The sequence below is a fragment of the Artemia franciscana genome, chromosome 9 (genome assembly GCF_032884065.1).
Source record: "Artemia franciscana chromosome 9, ASM3288406v1, whole genome shotgun sequence".
In the NCBI taxonomy this organism is placed as follows: Eukaryota; Metazoa; Arthropoda; class Branchiopoda; order Anostraca; family Artemiidae; genus Artemia; species Artemia franciscana.
In genome coordinates this window covers 8,361,933-8,382,181 of record NC_088871.1, presented here as the reverse complement: position 1 = coordinate 8,382,181, position 20,249 = coordinate 8,361,933, and the positions used below count along the sequence as shown (strand labels likewise).

Genomic DNA, 20,249 nt, shown 5'->3' with positions numbered 1-20,249 from the left:
CTCAGGCAGGAGTGGTCGAATACTTTGAGAGTATGACCATCCGCTGCTTTCAGGGGCCATGTCTCGCATCCATAAAGGGTATCGAGCGGGCGGTTGCTTCAAAGATCTGAATTTTTGTTTTTAGTAGGACGTCTCTCTGTCTCCACAGGTTCTTCCTAAGTTGAGCAAAGACTATCGATGCTGATGATAATCTGCTCTGGACTTCCGTACTGCAGCCGCCGGAAATGTCGATAAGGGATCCCAGGTATTTGAACTGGTCAACAACCTTTAAACGGGAGTTGTCGATAGGGATGGCCCTTGTGAGAACATCCTCAGAATTTATCAGAATTTTGGTTTTATCCTTACTAATCTTCAGCCCAACCAAATCTGTAGTAGCAGCAGCATTACAAAGCATGGCTTGCTAATGATCTATATCGTTTTCTAGCAGGGCAATGTCATTTACGTAATAAAGGTCTTTGACGGAGAAGTCAGGACTTACTTCGACACCCCTGCAGATTGCATGGCGCGCTTCATGATCCAATCGATAACAAAGTTGATGGGGGACAGGATGCAGTCCTGTCTCGCCCAAAAATCCCCAACCTCCCATACCCAATTTTTTTTACCAGTTTTTCTAGGTTCTGTGCAAGAAGTCAGGGGCTTGCCTTGTAGATTTCTGCTGGTATGGTGTCGATTCCCGGCGCTTTATGATTCTTCAGCTTTTCTCTTGCGGCCAGAATTTACTCTTAGTCAGGGGGCTCTATTTTGACTCATGCGTATTGGTCAATGAGCGTTGATGGAAGGAGGCTGGGGAGGTTGGGCGACTTGAAGAATTGGAGCAGGTGGTGAAGGGTTCACTTGGGGATTTAGGAGTTTCTGGAAATGGTGCTTCCAACTGTCAACAACTTCGTCACGACTCTGTAGGATGTTACCGTGTTCGTCTGTTACAGAGGCCGAGTTCTTCGACCTCTTCCCAGTTAAATCTTTAAGCCGTTGGTACAGTCTCCTACTATCAGGCAGGCTAGCTGCTTTTTGCATCTCCACCGCCATATTCTCTCGATACATCCCTCTGTCTTTTCTACCCAACTTGTAGCATAGCTTGCGTAGCTGTTTGAATTCAGCTGAGTGGCGTGATGGTAACAGACTTTTCTTTGATGCAAGTTGGTTGATCTCTTCAGACATCCACCATATTCGCTTTCGCTTCACTCTTCCAAGAATTTCGAGAGCTACCTCCTACAGTGTATTTCGGAACTTGTGCCAATCTCCGTTAACCGACGTCCCTCTCGAGTTCCCATCCTCAGGAGACTCGTTTGAGTGTTCACGCTCAAGGGCGGTGAAACGATTTGAAAGCTGAAGACGGAATAGTTCTATTACCGCCTGATCCTTAAGACGGGCAACCTCAAATCTTTTTGGGAGTTCCTTCCGTTTATGAGCCACTATCCTGATCTTCACAGACATTTTGACCAAGGTGTGATCCGACCCGCACTTGGAACCTGTGTCAGGTCCTCTGTAGGCTTTGCAGGTCTGGATCTAGCTTCTCCAACGTGACGACAAGAGTAGATAGTCTTGCTGAGAAGACATCCTTCCATCTCTGGATCGCCAGGTTATGATATTTGAGGGATTGTGTCTGAAAAGGGTGTTTGCCATTACAAGGTTGTTCGAATGGCTTTAACGGAACGGCTGGTATGATAAACTTGAGATGGGGCTTATTTGATTTGAAGTTAGAATTTATAGTGCTCTTTTGAAAGGAAAACACTACAGAGTCTACACCTAACTTTATACCCTTATTTGGCACTAACTTCTCCCTATACTACTGAAATTACACCCATATTTGGACAGTAAAGCTTACTTATATTACAGATAAGACACCCGAGGCTTTTTTAGTTAAATGGGAGATAGACAGAAGTTGAAAAACAAGAATTTTGGGAATTGGTTCAGTGATATATTTTTTGTGTATATGTACTGGTTATTTATGAGGTAACAGTATCAGTTTTAAAACAGCTTTCAAAATGAGCAAGTGATTTTCAAATGTAAGTAATTAAGAATTATATATGCCTTACGTATTTTATTTTTCCTTTAAGTAATATAAAAAAACCAAATTTTTCATAGATCAAATTTATATTTAAAAAAAAATTAATTTTAAAAAGTTTTTTAGCTGTTTTAAAAAGTAGAGTTGTGACAAAGAGTCAAACTTAAGCGTAAAAAGGGGGGCGTTGAGGAGGGGACAACTTCTCTTATATACGGAATAATTTCTGTCTGTTTTAAGTTTTAATGTCGCTCCTTACTTGTAGTTAAATAAACTTTTTTTTTAATGTAGTTACATTGAAAATCCAGCCTTATATTGGATATGGTTGCTATCGCTGGTTGCTAAGAACACATAGATCTATGCAAGTGAAAGTCTAATGGAAGTATGCAAAAGAGATACATCCTCTGTAGTTTCATCTGATATTTAAGTAGGACAAGTCCCAGGCGTAGAGTCTGTAATATAATTAAAAAAACACGGTGAGGATTATAATTTTTTATATTAAAATAATATTAAAAATAATAAAATAATATTAAAAATAATATTAAACATACAATCGGCTCCAATTCCTCTATTTTAGACGTACCAAGGACATTAAAACAATATTCTTTCAAAAAGTTCGTTGTAACGAACTGTAAATAAGGAGTGACCCGGTTCAATTGTAACCAAAACTCTAAAAAACGGAATTTTCATACCAATAGATACATTAAAAGAATCAGATTTTCATTATAATTTCACATATATAAGTTCAGGCACTTACGCAGGAATTTTTTTCGGGGGGGGGGGGGGGGCCAAAACCTTCCAAACAGCAGATATAAAGTAGCACTTTTTTTAAATTTAGTAATGCAAAAAGCACGTATATCGGAAAATACAGATTAGCTTTAATCTGTAGTATTGTAGCGGATGGGGGAGGGAAAGAAGACTGAAGCCTCAAAAGTGTGTTTTAGGCTCATGTTATTTTCATAGCGATTTAGAACCAGTGGTTAATCTATTATATCCTACTGAAAGGGAAATTTTAGGGTTAACAGTGCAATACAGGTGCTGTGGGGGGTAGTTCTTCTATTGCAAAAACTTAGATTTTTAATGAAAAATGATAGTTTCCAAAATTCATCCATTAAATCTGTACTTTATCCTGAAAAAGGGGGGGGGGGATAAACACCCTATTATCAAGGATAATTCTATTTTGCTGTGGAAAGCAAACTCTCTTTAAAAAAAAAATAACAGTACAATTGCTAATTACTTCCAAAAGGGTAAAAAGTTAGACAAAAAATGGGTTATTAATTGGGCAGTGACTTGACCGGATAATTGCATGCTGTAAAATCCCCCAAAAAAGGCTTCACACATGCATCTAGATTCTTAATAAATGTCCTAGTTTTGCCAGAAATCCTAAGAAACCATGGGGAAATTAAACATTTCACAAAATTTCAGGAGGGGCCCGGGCCCGAAGGACCCCCCTGCGTAAGTGCCAGTATAAGTGTCATCAAGTTCAGTCTTAACCATCAAAAGTAACGAGCCTGAGAATATTTGCCTTATTTTTGAAAAAAAGGGAAAACACCCCATCAAAGCCATATAATCTTAGTGAAAATCACACCATCAGATTCAGCGTGTCAGAGAACTCTAATGTACCGTAGAGAAGGGTACGTGGGAAGGTCTTTCCATGGAGGAATTTTTTATGCGGGAAGGGAATTTTCCATGAAGGGGGCAACGGATTTCCCAGCATTATTTAAAAAACAATCAGAAATTAAATAAAAAAACTGTTTTTTTCAACTAAAAGTAAGGAGTAACATTAAAGCTTAAAACGAAGAAAAATTATTTCGTATATTAGGGGGCTTGCCTCCTCGTAAGTACATCGCTCTTTACGCTAAAGTTTTTTTTAGCACTTTCATAAGTACTATTTATTCTAATTAAATCCTTTGTGATTCAGGGATCATTCTTAAAGAATTAGAACAAAATTCAAACTTTAGCGTAAAGAGCGAAGTGTTGGCCAGGGGGCGAACCTCCTCATATACACAATAAAACTACGAACACAGAAGTTCGTTACGTAAGTTAATTTGTAAGTTAGGTATATTTATTACTATTAAAAGTGAACGTCAATAAAACCAAAAGTTCTACTGCTCTTTTTAAGTAGCCAAAAAATGAAGGGCAACTAGGCCCCCTCCCCTGCCCCTTTTTCTAAAAATTGCCCGATAAAAATTTGAGAAAGCCATTTAGCAAAAAAAAAAAAATATTCAAATTAATGTGCAAGTTTCGTTTTAATTATTTATGTACGGTGAGCCTAAATCAACACCTACATTAATTCAAAAAGGTTCAAAAATTAAATGAAAAATACGTTTTTTTAAACTGAAAGTAACGAGCAACATTTAAACTTAAAACGAACAGAGAATATTCCGTATTTGAAAGGGGCTGTCCCCTCCTCAACGCCTCGCTCTTCACGCTAAAGTTTGACTCTTTCTCACAACTCTACTTTTTAAAACAATAAAAAAAAAGTTTAGCATAAAGAGCGAGGCGTTGAGGAGGGGACAGCCCCTTTATTATACGGAATAATTTCTGTTTGTTTTAAGTTTTAATGTCCCTCCTTGCTTCCAGTTCAAAAAGCTTGTTTTTTTTATTTAATACCATTTAGGCACATCATAGGTCTATTGAAAACCAGTATTTATCTTTTGACTGTATTAAAGTTAAGAATAATTTTGGGTATACCAAATTTTCGTCAATGCTGTCACGTCGAATCGTGAAAATAAATAAGAAATCCATTTACTTAAAGAAAATGAATATTTTAAACGGCAAGATTTTGTACAAGCCTAGATATGCAGGTGCAGATTTCTGGACAATATCCAATGGAAGCGTCCGAGAGTCCAAACCAAATGTGGAACACGCTCATGTACCCAAATAGCTTCAAGAAAAGCCCAAGTATTTTATGAGCCAGATGTGCTTACTATAATGACTCACATGCATCAGTTACCATGAAATGTCCTGTACTCAAAATATTAGTTTTGTCTATTAGCCTCCATAAACCCCTCCTTCACCACTCCATTGTCAAACTTTTTTAGTAAAAAGTTTGGCATCTGGCGGCTTTCTTGAACCGAATGACGTGACAATTTTCAGTCTACATAACTTGTAGACTGAAATTACTTATTTTGTAATTGTAGACTGAATTTACTTATTATTTTCAGATTACTTATTTTGTCAATATTTTAATGCGTTGATGCGCTTTTCCACAATTTTTTATTATTATTCTTTGATCAATTCATTTTAAGTAATCTTTGTGCAATGATTTGATCTTAAGAATTGAAAGAAAGAGTTTTTTAAATACAGGAATGAGGGACGAAATGAATTTTAAACATTATTTGATTTACAATAATTGGAACTCCCTGTGAGCATCTAAGTGGTGTATTTTTTCATCTTGCTATTATTCTGTTTAATTTGCCTTTGAATCTAAATTATGTCTTTATTTCAACTCAAACACAATTTTACTTCTTTAGGATTGTCTCAATGGAGGGTTACCTGCAATGATAAATTTACTTCGTTTCCACAGCCTTAGCAGATTCCCTTGTTAATATAAGCAATTCAATCGACCTTGAAAGCGACTTTGTGAGACCCGTTACATATAGTGAATTTAGTTAATAATTTTGTATATCAAGCTAATCGAAATTCACTTACTTGAAACAGCTCATGTAGGCAACTAGTAAGCATACTTTAAGTTTTAGGAGGGTAAAAACAAGATAACTATTTATAGATACTAATTTTAAAAATGTTTACCAAATAAAAACTTTAATGAAAAACGGAAAGCCACACTAAAGCTAAGGGGACCAGACATGAATAAAAAAATAATTCTAAGTTGAAAAGAACATGAATTAGCCTACAACAAATGAATAAACAAAACCCAATAAAATAATATTGTTTTAATGTCCTTGGTAGGTCTAAAATTGAGGAACTAGAGCCGTTTGTAGTTTCAATATTATTTTCTAACAACGCTGTAAAACGTGTGTAATCTTAAAAAATTTTAATCTTAAATTATTTTTAATCTTAAGAATTTTAATCCTCGCCATGGTTTTTTTTTTAAATTAGCCTGACCTAACATCAAAAATCTTCAAGTTTGTAGGGGTTAAATGGGTAGAATTCTAGTTTTAGGGGCTTTTTGCTATCTTGAAAAGTACCTAGTCAGGTGGTTGAAGCTTTCAGGAATGAAGTTGTAAGGTACATTAAATTTAGGAAGAAAAACAACCTTTGTGAAGATTAAAATTTTTACGCTTAAAAAATTATTAATTACTGAATTAATAGGAATTTACATTTTCAAAAATCTAAGCCAATGAAAAAACATTGAAACTGAAATTAAAGGTATAATGTTTTTATTCAGAAAACCTTCTTAGAATACTTTGCACGCTGTATAAACTATCAGTTCTTCATGTTTTTCGTAAACAAACAACTTTCTGAATGACCAATCTACAATCGGCGAGAAGATATGATGTTAATCTCCATGGCAAAGATTAAAAATTTCAAGACAATTATATAACTCAAATCAACGAAGATTTCATGGGAAAAGACGTTTTCATCGTCTTAGTAAGTATGACTGAGGAAAGAAATGCAGTTTACTCAGAATTAGTGCAATAATTTCAAAAATCTACTCAAAAAAGAAAGAAAGTAGAGAGGGGAAGAGATAGAAAGAGAGACACATAGAAACCCAACCAATACTGAATGATAAATCGGGGGGGGGGTGTTTACTTAAAATTAAAAAGGGGAAAATTTTTGCATATCCTCTATGAAAATACCAAAAAGTCTTATTTCAATTAGAATACAGAAAAAAACACTACCCGACACTATTACATATCATCAAAGGGTATTAATCCAACACTAATATTCTTATTCTCCAAGCTTTCTCACAGCTGTCGTGGTTTGGATTCCGTACCTCCCTCTTGTCTTGCTTAAAAATGGCTTGGGTTGAAGATTTAAACTACTCGCACCATAATCTACAACAAACCAATTCAGATTTTCTCCAACTATTTATTTGTATTTGCGTAAAATATGTGCCGAAAGCTTTATTGTAATTAACAGCAGCTTTTTACAAATCTTATTACACAAGGGCAAGTCGGCATAAAGCAGCGGCATCAGTTCATGGAAATCAGGGGGGGGGGTGTTTGCTTAAAAAGTAAAGGGGGAAAGGTGCGAGTAGTTTAAATGTTCAACCCAAGCCATTAAAGATAGATATGAGTGAGTTACGTAATCCAAAACACGACAGCTAAGGGAATTACGAATTATGCTGGAAATTTGAGTTTGTTATCTGCTTACTATGTCACTGTAGTTTAATTCATGAATAGCTTTTATTTTTGCTCGTTTTCTTGTGTGTAGGTCCTGGGTATTGGGTCCTGTGGTAACTGTGAGCCCCTCTGTAAATTTTTTTTTGTCCAATTTTATTATATTATTTGTCTTGGCCAGTCCTGATGTTTACGCTTAGGCCACAGTATCTTGGATTTTATTGGTGTCAAAAATTTACTGATTCCATTTCAAGACTTATTTTTGTAAAGTTCTGAAATCACGCTCATTTCTGAAGAGCATGCCAATTTTTGTACAAATGATAAGAATCTCTTGTTTGAATTATCTAAGCATGAATAGGCAAAACAAGAAAAGAAAAATAGAATTTTCAACTTAGATTGGGAATATAAGTTACATAAAAGGGAAAAGCTCTTTGTCGACTAATACTACTTAAAATGATATCCCGCCGAATAAACCACGTTTTAGACCGTGGATGCAAATAAAATTGACTCTATAATAATTGGTTCTAATTCTCCAATTTTTTAAAGTAACAATGATATCAAAATAAAAATATTGACCTTTTCCATTGTACCTTTAGCCTACTACTGTTAAAATGTATTTTTTAGTCGTTTACTTTTCGCTCTAACAGAAAGCCATTCGAGCCATTTGTTGGCTTCTAATTTCATGCTCTTTTTCTTTTGGTTAAGGTTGCCCTTGTGACTGTTAAACTCCATCCCTCTGATGGTCCCAAATAGCCCATAGCCTTAGGCTGCATAAAAAACTAATACAAAATAAAAGTGGAAGTATTAGTTTATTTATTTTATGCTCCTTTTCAGTCTAACAGTAATTACCCTGATAATGTACCCCACACTCTGATGGACACATCGTTCTTTCCATTATTTGACCTGTTGTAAATCTTTTGAAGTTTTAGGAGTCGTTATTGAAGAATTGGGACAAAATTCTAACTGTAGTGGAAGCAGCGAGGTATTGGGGAGGGGGCAATCCCTTCATATACGTAGGAATGCCTGGTCGTTTTAGGTTTTAACTTTATTCCGTACTTGCAGTTGAAAAAAAGTTTTTTCTATTTAATTTATGATAGTTTCTTAAATAATCTCGTGAAATCGGTCTCAGCCTACACAGAAAATCCTCCTTCCCATGGAAAGATCCTCTAGATAATTCCACCCCGGTGAAAATTTATCCCGGACAATTACCCTTAACATGTCCACGGGTAAAATTCGGCAAAGAGAAAGTAAGACAAATAAACAATAAAAATTGTATAGGAATTCTAGCAAATTACTGTATGCGGATGTTCACACAACCCTACAAACTATTCCATTTTTTGCCACTGACTGGTCTACGCATCATCTTCAGTAGTGATCGCCATATAGATTCTAGAAGACCCTTAGTCACTACTCTTTTCTTCCCTTAATGACTTAAGATGAAGAAGAAGTTTAAGGGCGACCCCTTCAGGGCAAAATGCAGGTGCACTTTATGTAGTAGGGAACGTTCTCATGCAGGTGTTAATTACGCAACATGGAATGTTTAGCCTACTTATGCTTGTTACATAAAAGTTTCTTTGATTCTTTAAAACACGTTAAGGGCCCGCTAAACCATGATTTCTTTATTTGTCACGTCATAGGCTTTGGGGTGCTACCTAATAGAGAGTGTTTAAAAAACCCGCTAGGGACCGGCCTTGTTTACTTCAGGATTAATGTGGATGTTACATAATAGTTTCTTTGATTCTTTAAAAAACCTTCAAGGCCTGCCAAATCATGATTTCTATGGTTGTTATGTAGTAAGTTTTGGGATGTCACATAATAGGACTTGTTACAGTCTGTTAGTCCAGCGGAGGATTCCCGGTTGTAAAAAATTGATCATGGTCCCATATTAACATGTGAGGGTGACGCAATCTTGTGTGAGTTACTAGATTTGCTTCAGTATTGAAAAAGTGATTAATATGTCAACTTCATGGATATTATTTTCTAGTAATGTAGCCATTACTTTGTTGGATATTGAAAGCCCTAGCAATGGTGATGTGAAGCCTAGAGTGCCTAATATTGCAGTGGAAATTACAAGGGTTTGCCGGCTAACCCAAGAACGGGACTTGATATTTACACGATATTTTATATCATTATGCAAATTCAAGTCGGATAAACAGTCATGCTTTGCAACAAAGGTGAATATAATGTATATACAAAGATCACCAGATTGATTAAATTCATCAGTGAGATATATTGAAGACGACGATCTGAATCAATCTTTAAAAAAGGAGTAAGTTTGCGACTAGTGAAAAAGAATCTTTGTTTGTCTATAAACGGTAGCGAGAGTGTCTGGATTAATATGAATAGAGCGGACAGACAGAAAATTATAGAAAATCTTGTTACTTTGGAAAAATAGTTTCCAATAGTAGAATGATAGACGTTATAATGAAAAATGAGTTTCCGTCTTTGGATTCTTGTCTCAGACTTATTTGTCGTGGTCCTATGGCATTTACTCAATTTATTGACACACTAATTGAAACAAAACAAAATGATATTGCACATCCGTTTGAAGATTACCCACAGTTTCAGTTACTCTTCCCATTCCTCTAGTTATCCAACAAGCGATCAGCATAAACGAGTAGTGATAGAAAAAAATATTAATTTTATTCATCCCGACTCAGTTTTGGAAGTGAGGCAGTCAACATCGAAAAAATGTTTTACACATGTCCATTATGTTTGTATACATTGAGCATTTGGTCATTCTTTGAGAATCTTACTATTATTGATGATTGTAATGAAAAGCGTAGATTATGCAATCCATGTGAATTGCATAGAGGATACATTTTGCAAATTACAGACTGTAATTCCTGTATTGAATAGATTTATGACTCTCACACTAGAGGTTTCCTATGCTCCAATTGTCACTATGATAAATGTGATTAATAGGAAAATACTTGCCCTGGTTTGATTGCTAAAACCCGTAAACGTGATTTCAGTTTATTTTTAAGAGACTGGTTTCGTCAAGGTTTTATATTATTTTGGGAAGAATAACCTGGTCTAAGCTTCGATTGCTGGAGTAATAAAAGACTCTCTTTTTCACGACATCGCTGCTACCGCCACTTATCATTAACGTTCGTTACCTATACGTGGAAGAAGAAATCTAAAGGACACAGAGTTTTGAACATACAATTTCTATTAATAAACAATTTTACGAACAGTTTAAAATTATTTCATTCTTTGGGAACAAAAATTTATTTATACTGGTAAGAAAGAGTATTTTCAACTAGAAAGCCGTTCAATCAAGGAATGTCACGATACATGCTGGGAAATTCTCCGTAAATATATCCACGACATCGGAAAATAAAATATAAAAGTGTATGAAAAGCACAGCTTTTGGTTGAAAAATCTTGTACTCGGTTCCGGTTTTGAATAATATATTTTCCACTTTGCCCAAGAAGGTTTTTAATGTTAAGCACGTAGAAAGCATACAGCAGGCCAAGAGAATAAAAAAATTCAATATTCTTCGCTGCATGAAAGATGAATAGCCAATGCCCCTCCTTTACACTCGATGGGCTACTGTTAGCAATGATGAGGGTATTTTCAACTTATTGCAACTTATGCAAGTAATGCATAAAACAATTTTTTTGAAATAACCTCATGTAGAATATGATCATAAAATGAGTGCTTTGAATCCATTCCATAAAAAACGTTATCACAATTTCTTGACATGGCACTCGTTCCATTTGGGAATCATACACGAGTTTTAACGTGGTTTCAGCTACATTCGCTTCATACATTTCATTATTGGTATTATTGGGTTCATTGACTATATCTGTTGGTATATGATCAATGGTAGTAATAATGATCATATGCACTTTTTTCATCGATTCATCTTTATACCTCGTTGTTATATTGTCTGCCAGTGCCCTTTTTATTCTGCTTTTGATTTCACTGTCTATTACCACATAGTTTTTGCATAGTTTGCAGTTATTAAACGTAGACAAGATATGCATTATGACATTAGTGCAGTAGTAGGCCTTTCTTTTTCTCTTTGTTTCATTTGAATACTATTACCAAAAATATGGCGATACGATCTATAAAAAGGTAACGTGTTACCACCAGCAGTAGCAAAAAGTTGACCCTCATCGTCAACTATTAGTTTCAGGGTTGCATTTCATTTGAGCACTAACTTCTCTGGAAATGGTACTAATATATCCGCCATCATGAATGTTGAATGTTTTTGGGGATTCCGAAGAAATCTAATCTGTCATTGTCATGACATCTCACGCATGCATTTCCAATAGTGTTATCACTATTACTTGTTTTATAGTTCAAATATTTGCCTTTGCATGCATTCAATGCAGCGATAACTTTATCATGTGCACATATTTTCTTGGAATATTTCATCGTCACTTTATATGATGCAGGTGTTTTATCATTCCAATGTGCAAAAAATACTACTTAAAAACATAGGATAAACTAAGTAGTGTCGATGACCAGCCTTAGAGTACCACAGAGGCAGCCGCGTAAAAAATCTAAAAAACCATGTTTACCATTCCAAAAAATGTAGATCCAAAATATTCTTGGAGGTGGGACATTGGATGATTATAAGTTCCCTCTACAAAAAGTCTTGATATAAGCCCTCATTCCCATGAATACGATGATAAAAGCGGTTGCACTATGCCTATGTTATAGAGGCTGTCATGTAAAGTTCAATACTGTATTATAAATTCTTTTAGTCCAATTTAAAATCAAATGAAAGGTTTTACTCTATCTTGTTAATTATGTTCAGATAGGAATATTATGCCAATGAGGTAAACGTCGGATACTTTTCTGTGAGTAGGTCAGTGACCCAAATTGGCTGTTTATCTAAGTTAAGGCATGCTTTAGTGCCCAAATAAGGGTGCAAGATCCGTGTCTATTATAGTATCAATACTGACGTAAGTCCTTGGACCAAGAGACTTTATTCTGCTACCAATTCAATCTTGTTTAGAGAAAGCGGTAAGGGCCTAGCCTCTGGAGTTTTAGCGGAAATTTTGGATCTCCGGCTGAATTGATGAATATGATGTTGTATTTTGTCAAGCTACACGTAATTCTTGCCTGTGCCCGAAAAAGATGGCTTTTGGTTGCGCTTGAACTCCCAGTTAGTGAGGTGAAGGGGAGTTTTATAGTCTATTTCAGAGGACACTATCAGAAGTTGGTTTGCCAATCTTTCATTTCTTCAAGCCATGTTTCTGCTTCAGAATCAAAAGATCTGCTTAAGGAAGCAAGCAGCTGGGAGTTTGACTTAGAAGATATATTAAAGTCTTAAAGTGCAAAATTTTTTTGACGACCCCCTTGCCCCACTGCCCAAATATTTTCTCATAAAAACTAATAAGAAAATTTTGATATCCAAAGAAGGAGCATTGTCGCAGGGTCTGAAAGTGGTGCCGTCTGATTTTACGAACCATGTCTGATTGTCATTCTGTTGGGTTTGTGAATTCATTTTATTGTTTGGGACTGAGGTAGGGCAATGATATCACATATACATCCTAAAATTTGGGATAATTTTCTTAATGCTTGAGGAATTGGGGGTTTCCCTTTTCTCCTTTCTCGCAAGTGATACTAGAAATTTCCCACCGTAACAAAGTGAGTTTTTGAACTAAGAGAGTTCAAATTTTCTTTTTAATAGTGAAAAAGCATTTTTCAATACTTACTGAAGAGTTGAAAAATGTGTATTGCATTGTTCTATTTATAAAATGTTTCCCATGAGATGCCTGTTTTGGAAATTTCCTGAGACTGACAACTTCTTTGTGCGCACATTTTTGAACCTGAATCACGCAAGGATTTTCAGCTTGAATAAATCAAAAGCCAAAGTGGGCTAGTTGGACCTCCTCTCCCTTCCATGCCTTTCCTGCTACGAACTTTTTAACAGGTATTGCAAGTTATTTGAAGCATAATTTTGCAAAGATTGCAATTTCAATAACTTGAGAACCAAAGTGGGACATTGTCCTCTCCAACACATACCCCCCCTCCAGCATGTCTTACTGCTAACTTTTTAGTAAAAACAAATAGACGTAGTGCATCTTTCTTGAACCGAATCAATACAATGATTTTCCGTTAGTATTATAATGAAGGAAAAACTGGGACCATGATGCCACTTTACTCCCGCTCCCCATCCTCTCCCAAATTCTTGTCTTGCAGAAGGCATGCGTGTTGCGTCTTGTTTGAAGCTTATTCAAGCAAGGGTTCTCCATGCTGTTGCAAAATCTTTTAAATTACTTGAGGCATCAAGTGAGCTTCTGGCCCCTCTACCGTACCCTGAACCCACCCATATCCAATCTTTTTAGCAGAAAGATCGACATGTAATTACGCTACGTTTTCGTGCAGAATTCTTTAAGTCTTTCATTAAGTCTTTCACGCATATAGTTCGAGATAAAAAATGGGCGATAGGTCTTCCACTGCCGTTCCGTCTCTACCATCCCCAACTTTTAGCACTCCTTTTGCCAAATATTCAGTAGACAGGCAAACCTGCATTTTTTCTGATCCCCTAAAATCTACAAGGCGAATAACCTGGGCAATAGGGACATGAAAATGATAATACTCAGTTGCGTGATGCCCTTTTTCGATCTAAAATCTTTTTCGATTTTTCGATCTAAAAGTATTCGTATTAATTTGAAATTTGGTAGGAGAGTACCCAGCGCCAAGGAGACGTCAATCAAGAAATTGAGCTTTATAGCCATTTGGCAGCAGTCTTTGCATTGTCTTTGTTTGGGGGGTTTCTGTTCAATGACGAAGAGTGAATTTTAACCAAGAATCGTAAAGCTTGTTGCTCTTCAAGTGAAAGGCATTTCATACTTGTTTTAGTTAGTTTTTATTTGGTGGGATGAGAGTGGGTTGTAGGGCTGGGGGAAGGAGTGGGTGGAAGGGGTGGGGTGGCTGGAATTGTAGTTTGATGGTAGTTTTTGCCCTGGGTGTGTGTGGGAGAAGGTGATTGTTTTTTTTAAATTGATTTTTTTAGTTTAGAATGTTTCTACGATATGTTTGTAGGTATTCCTACGTGTTAGCAAAAATTATTTTGTTTCCCTAGTGATGTGATTTATGTTTGTACTAGTTTATGTTTTTGTTTATTATGTTTGATAAAGTCAAAGTCAAATTTGGTTTACCTTTTATTCGTTTCTGATATATTTTTGCGCAAGAAAATTTGTGCTGATAGGAATGCTTATGTAACGATCATAAATACGTATTTGAGGTTTTGAGGGGTAAACAACGATGACATTCAGTCGATAGTAAAGGAACAAATAAAAGTGTTTCTACCTCAGCATTTTTGTTGAAAGGTACAACTGAAAGCTGTTGAAATACTTCATGTTGCCCTAGCAACATGAGGTGTTGCTAGATGTAGTTTTTAATGTTTGTAGAAACTAGACATTGTTTTCTTATAACCTATTGAAATCTATGCTTATAAAATTAATTCCGACAAATTGGATAATGCTTCAGTTGTTTATGATAATTTTTTTTTTGGGGGGGGTGGGGGTGGAGCACTTGGAACCCTTCGTAATGCACCTAAAACAGAAATATTTTGTAATAAAGTTTCCTGGACCGACCGAATCGGAGTGGTGCATTCTCGAAGAAAGTCCATTTAAAACAGAACAGATTATAGCTTAAAGCTCTTGTAAATTTGACAGGCAACTTCAGTAAAACTACTTAATCTCAAGAGCAATGTTTAAAAAAGAAGAGAGTCTCAAAGGGGTGGGATTAAAGCATTTCCAAATGATGTTAAATGGTGATCAACGAGTTCCGGGATGGGGCGTGATTTTATCAAAATTTCCACCTTTGATCAAAATCTGCCACTGCTTGTGGGTCTTTCTTTTTTTCTGTAACTGTTTTGGAAATCAGCTTGTAATACGGGTTGATTGATGGGTCACTGTTTGAAGAGCCTTTCATAAAAATCAATGTTTTTTTCTTACAGACTTTACAAAGCAAATGCGAGCTACTGGACATTGCTTTCAAGCGCTACTATGACCTCGTCTTTCGGCCTCCTCGGCTCTTTCGCTGTAAGAGCTGCAAGCGTCATAAACATTGGAAATCAGATTCAAGTTTTGTGGGATATCTTGATACACTTAATATCTTCCTGAACCGTCCGTGCACAGAAAAACCGGAACTTAACATGGATGAACATTGTAGGTATTTCTGTTTAGTTTAAATGCCGTTGCAGTATTTACAAAACAGGATCCTTAGGACTCTGTCTAGGCTTTTTTGTGTCCTGTCTCATACGTGCACAGAAGAACCACCAGTCAAACATAAAATATACAGAAATGACTACACATTAAATTAGGAATAGTGCTCCCCCAAGCCGTCTTAATGCCGTAAAATTATATGTGCTTTACTGAAAACATAGCATATTTTAAACAGTTCTCTTTTGTCCTTATAATATTGAAAATAAAAATTTGCTGTAAATTCACGAAACTAATGTTATTTTTAATCAATTTGTTTTTGTAATTGACTTATGTTATTAATAATCGATTCACTTTCAAAATTCTGATGTGGAGCAAATATTTATCCATGCTTTTTTCTTTTAAATACATTCGTTTCAGATTTGTAGAGAAACTCTTAAATCGATTATTGATTTGTCAATTCGAACAAAGCAGATCCCTTCAAAAATTGTCAGTTTTTATTTTAGTTTTTATTTTTCTTATTAAGGCATCAATTTTCTACATATTTGAATTAAATAGAATCAACAGGAAAATATCTGACGAAAAAACACCTTTTAAGCAAGTAAAATTAAATTGAAAGTCACAAGTGTAATTTTTTCAGTATTTTTCTTTCCTATACTTTTCCATACTTTTTTCTTTTCCATACTTTTTCTTTCCTGTAATCTGGATTGTTTTCACGATTTTTCTATTTCGTTGTTGATGATTTGACAAATAAAAACCACGTGGTTTTAAAAAGAAAAAAGTATTATAAAATAAAGTATTATAAGTATTATAGGTATTATAGATACATATATACAAGGTACATATAATTTTCAGTAAAGGAAAAATGTGACCCAATTCTTTTGGAGAGTTTCAGAGGGTGAGGGAGTAGCCCAACTGTTATTTGCGGTACCTCTTATTGGCAAACCATGAATAGCTTTGTAATATTATATATTTCACAACGAAGGGAATAGCACCATTGGAAAAATAAATCATTTTCGCTCATGCGCTGGTTAGCAGGTTTTTTAGAAGTTTTAAAGGGGGGAGGGGGGATGACCCTGCTCTTATTTGTGGTAATATCTGTTCGTTATAAGTTTGATTTGATTCTTTATTTTAAACCTTTATCATCTTAGGCCCCATCTATTTATGCATGGTTTTCTTTACTTTGCATAGTTTGCTTTACTTTACTTTCATAAACTTCTTTTTTGGAAAAAAACTGCTTTTTTAGTAAAAAAAATAATTAAAAAAAATTGTTTTTCAAATGAAAATAAGAACTGACATTACAACTCAAAAGGAGCGGAAAGCATTCTATGTTTGAGGGGACTGGTGTTTTTACAACCCCTTTTGTGTCACCAATTTTTCAAGAACAAATATTCCAATACAAGAGCATGTGATAGAAAGTTTATTTGTTTATTTATTTGTTTATTTATAATACCTCGAGAGTGGCAGGATTGATTTATTCATATTTGCTTTTGCAATAACTACAGCTGGATATATTTTTTACTAAAAAATACTTTTAGGTAAGCTCTAATTAATATTTATCGTAAGGGTTTGAGATGGTGGAACTCCCTCTCTAAAAATGTTAATTTATGTTGGTTTTGAGTTTTAATATTGCCCTTTACTTTAATTTGAAATAAATTGTTTTTGAATTTATAAGAATATAGGAAAAATTTAAAAAAACTGAAAAACAAATAACAATAATCTTCAAGATTACGATTGAAAAATACAGTTTACTTATATGGTATTGCAGATGGGGTTAGGATTCAAGTATTCAAAATAATAACAAGGAAAAATAAATCGCCTGAGACTGTCGATCACGTGCGGAACGTTTTCACGAGTAAGTGTAAAAGAGATTTTAAAGCCTCTTTAGTTCCTGGAATGTTAAGGTTTTTTAGTACAACATCAAATATTTTGATTTTTTAACTCGTGTAGTTGCTGTTTTGAGAGGGTTTTGACGAACTTATCCCACCCACAAATCTAATCCCAGCATGCATGCCTGATTGCACTAGAAAAAAAATATATATGCCTAATGGAAAAAGTACCGCAGTGGCAACAACAATTCAACAGCTCTTTATAATATTTTTAGAGTTTTCCGTTTCCTTGGCATGTGTTTTTACAAATTTGGAGATTAATTTTCGAAATTGAGGTGGATATGCCCCAACTCTCACTACCCCACACCCCACCTTAAATAGTCTCTCTACGGAAGGTAGAGCTTCCTAATAAAGCTTATATATTTATCCTTATATATGCTTATCCCAATAAAGCTTAAATATTATAAAGCTTGTATAAGCTTATGCAGAAAACACTGTTTTTTTAGCCCAATCTTTTGGGCTATTTATAAAGGGCATTCGAAATTTCAATTTCTCACTGAATGAACCTGCTTTTTTGTGATCGTTGCCTCCATTCTGTTCAAAATATTCCAAAGGGAAAATAAATTTCCCTGCCTGATTGACAAAACCCCCTAAAGCCTCAGGGATAAGGACTCTAAGCTATGCAAGTTGCCCATTATTAAAACATAAGGTTTTTTTGGGAGTGGCCGTATAGAATTTGGAGGATGCTCATTCAACTTGAAAATAGAAGTTCTAGGTCCATTTTTAAGGGAACTAGATATCCGAGATATTGAAGGTTCTAGTGCCCTTTTGAATTAGCCTTAGTCCCCAAAATAAGTCCTCTTAAATAGTCTCTATACGGAAGGCCTAATAAAGCTTATATATTTATCCCTGTATATACTCATCCTAATAAAGTTTATATATTATAAAGCTTATATAAATGCAAGTTAATAAAACTAGTAGGACAAAAACGCCTCTTAAGGCTCTAGATGGTACTATCAAAGTCAATATTGCTTAGTTCCCTAATCCAATATGTTTATAACGATGAAATTCAAGTTGAAAAAAAAAAAATGGGGACACAAAAGTACAGGAATTGATTTTGGAGAGGGGTTTCAAATTATCAAACCTGTAAAATACCAGTCAAATATAGAGGTATACTTGGAAAATTCGTTGTGATGCTAAGTCTTTTGATGTGAGTCGGGAGCTCACTGGTTTTAAGAACCTATTTGGGTTAAAATAAACCTCACAATCTCATTTCTTCCATCATTGCCAGCAGCAATAGGAACAGGAAATGTCAATTGCAATTATTAAATATATAAAAAGCAAAACTTTCTAGTGTACATTTTACTAGATATTACATTTATTTATTTTTATATACAATACATTATTTAATGTTATTATAGTCATTCCTTTAGCACTATAAATTTGTTTTGAATTGAATTTATTTTCATGTATGACAATATAATAAATAAGAATGATAAATTAATAGAATAGATATTAATACTAGATGGCATGTAAAATGCAAGAAAAATAACAAGAAAATAATATTAAATATATAGTAATTGTATGAATAAATATATGTAGATTAAATTAATATTAAAGTAAAATAAATAGGAAATAAATATAAAGTAAATATCTAAAGTAAAAAATATATATAATGATCGTGAATATTTTTTGAAACAGATGGCATGATAGTATCATCCGATATATATGACAATCGTAGTTTATTACCTAATAACTTGGGTAAGGTAGGAACAGTGAAAACAATGGAAAGGTTTCTAAAATAATGATTTAACGTTCTTACATAAGCGTTTCCACAATCCTTAAAGTAAACGTTATTAGCCTGACCCAGCGTGTTAAAAATGAGATTTCTAAACCCTTTTAAATTTACTTACTGTTTGGCGCTGATGGAACTGAATGAAAGGAGCAGTCTAGCACCGTTATTCCCAACATGGGGTGCAGGCCCTACCAGGAGGGCATGGCAATATTTTGGTGGATCAGGGACGTGACGTGCATCCTTCCGCTGACTAATTTTAGAGCCCTAATATAAAATAACAAAAACATTTTTTCATGCGAAAGACCTCATATTCAAATGCATTTAAAGAGCAAAAAAGATTAACTGTTACAAAGAAGTGTCTTTTTATAATCTTAAGACCAATTTGTGGGTCATAAATTTATTTATCGTATGAATGTAGATGAAATTGATTATTTTTTTTACTTTTAAGCTAAAGGTAAACAAAAGACATACATTTCGAAATGTACGTTGTTTTCAGTAGAGGATTAATGCCAATATAGTCTTTAAAGGGTTGGGGGGGGGGATATACTTTTAGCTGCGGTAATAAGGTCGGCTTTAGTTTTTATTTTAATTTCTGTTTGTTTTTGGCTACATTTATACGTTCACAGTAATATCTTTTGGATTTGGGCTTGATTTCATTAAATCTTTATAGATACTCATTTAATTTTTAATAACAAATAAAAAGAAAAATTCAAAAGAAAGTAAAGAGCAAACTTCAAAATTTAAGGTATTCCGTATTATCCTGTATTTTAAGTCCCCTTCCACCTGTATCCTAATTCATTGCTCTATTTGCTAAGTTGCTTCTGTGCTTTACTGAAAACATGTTTGATTGCAACAAATACAGTTTGCTGTTGCTTGTTTTTTGTTTACCAATCGCCTCCAGACGCGAAGCATTGGAATAAATGGTGCTAGGTGTATTGCTCCATGAAAACTGATCCAAGGAAAATTCCCCCCCCGGACAATTCCCCCACGTGTAAAAAAGAGCACCTCCAAAGTAATTATGGCGAATAAAAATATTGAAGAAAAGAAGGAATTTGTGAACATTCTACCTATATTTCAAAGTATTGACATTTATTTTTATATTTTGATTTATTTTAATTCTGTTCTGTATTTTTTTTTGGGGGGGGGAGGGTTGATTTAAAATAGCAGGGTAAGAGAACGCAAGAGTAGTTGCGACTCTAGAAAAGTTTTACAGCCACAATCACGAGTAATTACTTTCCGCGGAAC

General features: G+C 34.8%; 1 protein-coding gene across 1 annotated transcript in view; it reads left to right on the top strand.

The window, feature by feature from the left end:
• The window catches only part of LOC136030953 (beta-hexosaminidase subunit alpha-like), a 216,706-nt gene that overhangs the window by 6,989 nt on the left and 189,468 nt on the right, over positions 1 to 20,249 (top strand). The window contains exon 2 of the mRNA XM_065710094.1: positions 15,176 to 15,386. Coding sequence (XP_065566166.1) covers positions 15,176 to 15,386 — 211 coding nt within the window. The remainder of the gene's footprint in view (positions 1 to 15,175; positions 15,387 to 20,249) is intronic.